The sequence below is a fragment of the Ctenocephalides felis genome, unplaced genomic scaffold (assembly GCF_003426905.1).
Source record: "Ctenocephalides felis isolate EL2017-DRISC unplaced genomic scaffold, ASM342690v1 CF-g0.4_SCAFFOLD_00237, whole genome shotgun sequence".
NCBI lineage: Eukaryota > Metazoa > Arthropoda > Insecta > Siphonaptera > Pulicidae > Ctenocephalides > Ctenocephalides felis.
Genome location: NW_020536391.1, coordinates 13,819 through 18,729, shown reverse-complemented (window position 1 = coordinate 18,729; position 4,911 = coordinate 13,819). Strand labels below are relative to the sequence as shown.

The 4,911-nt window shown below is 35.4% G+C and overlaps 1 protein-coding gene across 1 annotated transcript; it reads right to left on the bottom strand.

Moving 5' to 3' along the window:
- Window positions 1-3,487: 3,487 nt before the first annotated feature.
- Window positions 3,488-4,330, bottom strand: LOC113362848. Its single transcript, XM_026605348.1, has one exon. The coding sequence runs from the start codon at window positions 4,328-4,330 to the stop codon at window positions 3,488-3,490; it is 843 nt and encodes a 280-aa protein (XP_026461133.1).
- Between the last annotated feature and the right edge of the window lie 581 nt (window positions 4,331-4,911).

Below are 4,911 nucleotides of genomic sequence, written 5' to 3'. Positions count from 1 at the left end.
ATATAAATTTTCGGCTATAAATTGGGATGGATATATATATTTGATCTTATAAAATAGTCCGCACATGTGCAAGTGTAGGTATGAAAATACAATTTGCAGTTTTTCATCTTACGCATGTTGTATTGTAAATAGCATTTTGTAGCTTAACTTCGTATAGCACACCGTTATTCTCTGAAGATTGGACCTTCCATTCTCTGTGGTCAATCTCAATGACCAGATGGTACTTTCAAGCTGTCCGAATGAGCTTTCCTAACTTTCTTATGCTTTTGTGAAACATTACTGCCATGTAGTCTTTCATTTCTTTTGAAGTATGCATCCTTTTCACCTTAAACACAACGTCAATAGCTTTGTCTAATCGCCTGGCACATTTTTGTCCCATAATTATGCTTTTTAATTTATTATGGTAGCTTTCACGATACATATTAGTATTAATGCTCAAGGTTTTCCTAAAATAATATGCCCAAGTTGTTGGTCTGTTATTATATTTTTTTGTAAAATATTAAGCAAATGACTGCGCATCCACATCCTGCTCAAGGGTTTTCACATATGAGTTCATTTCTCGCCAAAATTGAGTTTCATCTAAAATTGCTCTAATTTCCAACAAGCAGTTAAATACTGTGACTTGTTTTTCACTGTGTCGAAACTTTGCATTCACTGCCCTCTTCCAGCTTTGCGACACATGCTATGAGCAGAGTAGATTATTATCTGTTGGTGTCATAACTGATGACTAGGCATTATAATATGCTGGTGCATCATCAGACATAAATGTTGATGCAGCTATATAAATATTTTGCATACTGCTTCGTCCTAACGGTTACTGAAGCAAAATTCCACTGGATAACCTGCCGCAAATTCATCAATAACTAATAATAGAGTATCCATATGCATTCGTGCCATGAGTGCCATCAATGCATATTTTATTATGACCAAATTCATCATGGATATTAGCCTGTTTTTTGGTCATTATAACTACGAGGAGTTTTTTGCTCATTATAACTAATTATAATTCTTTTCTAGAATACTGTGTTCTACTCCCGAAATTTTTTAATATAAAAGTTTAAAAGAACTGTTCTCTTTGTTGTCATCAAACCACATTTCGACACTAGATTTGTCATTCATATTTTTATATGTAGGGTATGGTAGCACGGCTTTACTTCTAATATTTCTTATATCTAGACTAGTTATTAAAGATCTCCCCTCAAAGATGAGTTTCCACTATATGCTTCATCCCGAATACTATTAAGAATGTTGGCTTTCGAAACTCCTGCTATAATTTCATCGACAAAGACCAGAATTACAATAATTATTAAAGGAATCTTATTTAACAATCATGCAAGGTGGCTAAAAACTTACCCTTGTTATTTCCTTTTAACTGTTTATCTAATGGTATATATTTAACTGGTTTAGTATGCCCTAGTATTCTCCAGAACTGAACTGTAACTTTACCATTGTCATCAATAGTGCAGACGATTCTCGAGGGGCAAGTATATCCAGTTTTAAAAGATCTTTGGTAAAAATCCGTTTGGTTTTATTCTGCTCATAAGTGTACGACCTGTTACAATTAAAATAAATTTCTTTGCAGTCATTGGTTTTGTTGTTCCATGTCCAGATTTCCATAGTTGAAAATCTGGCAACAAAAGCAAAAATGTAGATAATTGAGCAATTACAGATATAAATTATGAGAAAATAAAATTTCTTACTATGAAATGTTTCAAATATCTCTTTATAATCTATAGCTACCATGTGGTGGGATTCGATATGACCATGAAGATTTATGTGTGTATGTTCGGAATTCGAAGTTGCGATATATGGGAAAAAACTAAGAATTTTGAGACCTTTCTAACGATGTATAATACTTTATATGTCTTCTTTACAGAAATATCGAATCGTGAGGAGTATTGCTCCAACCTAGCCGCACTTTGCATTTTGACAAGTTAACATCTACACATATTGCTCAATAACATCAAAACCGTAAAAGATAAGAAAAAACTTTGTTCGTACGAAAGATGCAGAATAAAATTATGAAAAAAATGGTATATGAATGGTTAAGTGTGTTCATATAATTTTCTCGAGATTTTCCTGAATTTTTACGACGGCAACTCGCCTGTAGGCCACACCGTTTGGAATTCGAAGTTGCGATATATGGAAAAAAAAACTAAGAATTTTGAGACCTTTCTAACGATGTATAATACTTTATATGTTTTCTTTACAGAAATATCGAATCGTGAGGAGTATTGCTCCAACCTAGCCGCACTTTGCATTTTGACAAGTTAACATCTACACATATTGCTCTATAACATCAAAACCGTAAAAGATACGAAAAAATTTTGTTCGTACGAAAGATGCAGATTAAAATTATGAATAAAATGGTATATGAATGGTTAAGTGTGTTCATATAATTTTCTCGAGATTTTCCGATTTTCCTGAAATTTTACGACGGCAACTCGCCTGTAGGCCACACCGTTCGGAATTCGAAGTTGCTATATATGGGAAAAAAACTAAGAATTTTGAGACCTTTCTAACGATGTATAATACTTTATATGTTTTCTTTACAGAAATATCGAATCGTGAGGAGTATTGCTCCAACCTAGCCGCACTTTGCATTTTGACAAGTTAACATCTACACATATTGCTCTATAACATCAAAACCGTAAAAGATACGAAAAAACTTTGTTCGTACGAAAGATGCAGAATAAAATTATGAATAAAATGGTATATGAATGGTTAAGTGTGTTCATATTATTTTCTCGAGATTTTCCGATTTTCCTGAAATTTTACGACGGCAACTCGCCTGTAGGCCACACCGTTTGGAATTCGTAGTTGCGATATATGGGAAAAAAACTAAGAATTTTGAGACCTTTCTAACGATGTATAATACTTTATATGTTTTCTTTACAGAAATATCGAATCGTGAGTAGTATTGCTCCAACCTAGCCGCACTTTGAATTTTGACAAGTTAACATCTACACATATTGCTCTATAACATCAAAACCGTAAAAGATACGAAAAAACTTTGTTCGTACAAAGATGCAGAATAAAATTATGAATAAAATGGTATATGAATGGTTAAGTGTGTTCATATAATTTTCTCGAGATTTTTCGATTTTCCTGAAATTTTACGACGGCAACTCGCCTGTAGGCCACACCGTTCGGAGTTCGAAGTTGCGATATATGGGAAAAAAACTTAGAATTTTGAGACTTTTCTAACGATGTGTAATACTTTATATGTTTTCTTTACAGAAATATCGGATCGTGAGGAGTGTTGCTCCAACCTAGCCGCACTTTGCATTTTGACAAGTTAACATCTACACATATTGCTCTATAACATCAAAACACCTATATAACACGCTCTATAACATACACCTGCGGATGGACCTCCGAGGATAGCAGGAAACATCTGAACCTGTATCTATTAGAAATTTAATATTATTATTTTTGTCAAAAACAAATAGGCGACCTTTAGGAGTTTTGTGATCAGCCGTCGCCTTTACTGATCTTTTTTCTCGTTTTTTGTATTGGATGTTTTACGGTACATATTCCAGGAGCAGGGTGCCTGACATTTTCTTGCTTTTCTGCCGAATTGATTATGGTACCAACATTTTGTGTATTCCACCCGTTCTCTACTTTTTGATCTTGATCTTCCTTTTTGATTTAAATATCGAATTTGTTTCTGTAAGTCGCGTACTTGCTTGGTTAATTCTTCCAGTTGATCACTCTGGCGTTGCTCAGAAGGTTTATTATAGTGCACTTGCTTGGTTGAATCTACGTGGTGGATTAACGGCTGTACCTCTAAAATTTTATCTGCGGTAGCTGCTAGTTTATCTAGAGGCAGGTCGCATTGTGTTTGCAGTATGGCGCGTATGTACGCAGGAAGCCTTTGCATCCATAGTGATCTGAACATGCTTTCACCGATTGTCGTGTGGCCAGCAAGGGAACGTAAGTGTCGAAGAAACTGCGATGGACGGCGATCTCCTAACTCTTCTTCAGAGAGGATTTGTTTGATTCTGGTTTCTTCCGAAGCACATAGTCTGCTTATAAGTACTTTCTTCAAGTAGGAGTAGGGGTTTTCTGTCGGCGGTTGTTTAATGACATCTTCTACTTCTTGAGCCTGTTTCTCCTCGAGGTTTGCGATTACATATGAGAATCTTGTGTTCTCATTGGTTATTGTTGCGATGTCAAACTGTGCTTCAATTTGTGAAAACCAGAGATCCGGGCTGTTCTCCCAAAATGGTGGAATTTTCACCGATACTCGATTCACTAAGTCGAGTTGAGAAATTTGCTTTGAAGGAGACTCTTGTAAACACTTCGAAGGAGTACCTTCTGAATCCATGCTTGAAGTTTTTTTTATATGCGGTTGTCCACTCGTCGGGGTCACCAATTATGTGGGTATTTCCACTATATATTATTTCTTCTAAAATAACTCAATAATATAATATAATATTTATTGTATACATACAATTGCATAAATACAGTAGTATATATGATCAGTGTTGTTGCTTAGTCTTGAACCTGGATTTAATCTTCTTCCGGGTCCTAGAGGCTGGTCCGTTCCCGACTGCGGCGAATGCAGTAAAGAGATCGATTATCGTAGGTAGGTCCGTTTTATACTCTGACCAGCAATCCCCACTAGTTCACTGGCCAGTTGTGCGTCTCGCTCTTGTGCGTATATTACAGGCGCCATCCTGTGGTATTTAGGTTCAAGATATATTGGGTGCGCCATCTGGTCGCCACACCCACATTTTTTTTACTTTCTTATTTCTTTTTTTAATTAAAAACAATAAACAATATACCACCAATGCAGCTAAACCTTGTTTTTGCCGGGAACTCATCATAATAACTTTATTATCAAAGATACAAAACGACAAAAGTTTTCAATTGTCTCACAAGAACTAGACTGAAAAACGAAGTCTA

What these genes read in the sequence shown, in the direction of transcription:
- LOC113362848 (XM_026605348.1), bottom strand. Translation starts at nt 4,330, where the DNA reads ATGGATTCAGAAGGTACTCCTTCGAAGTGTTTACAAGAGTCTCCTTCA.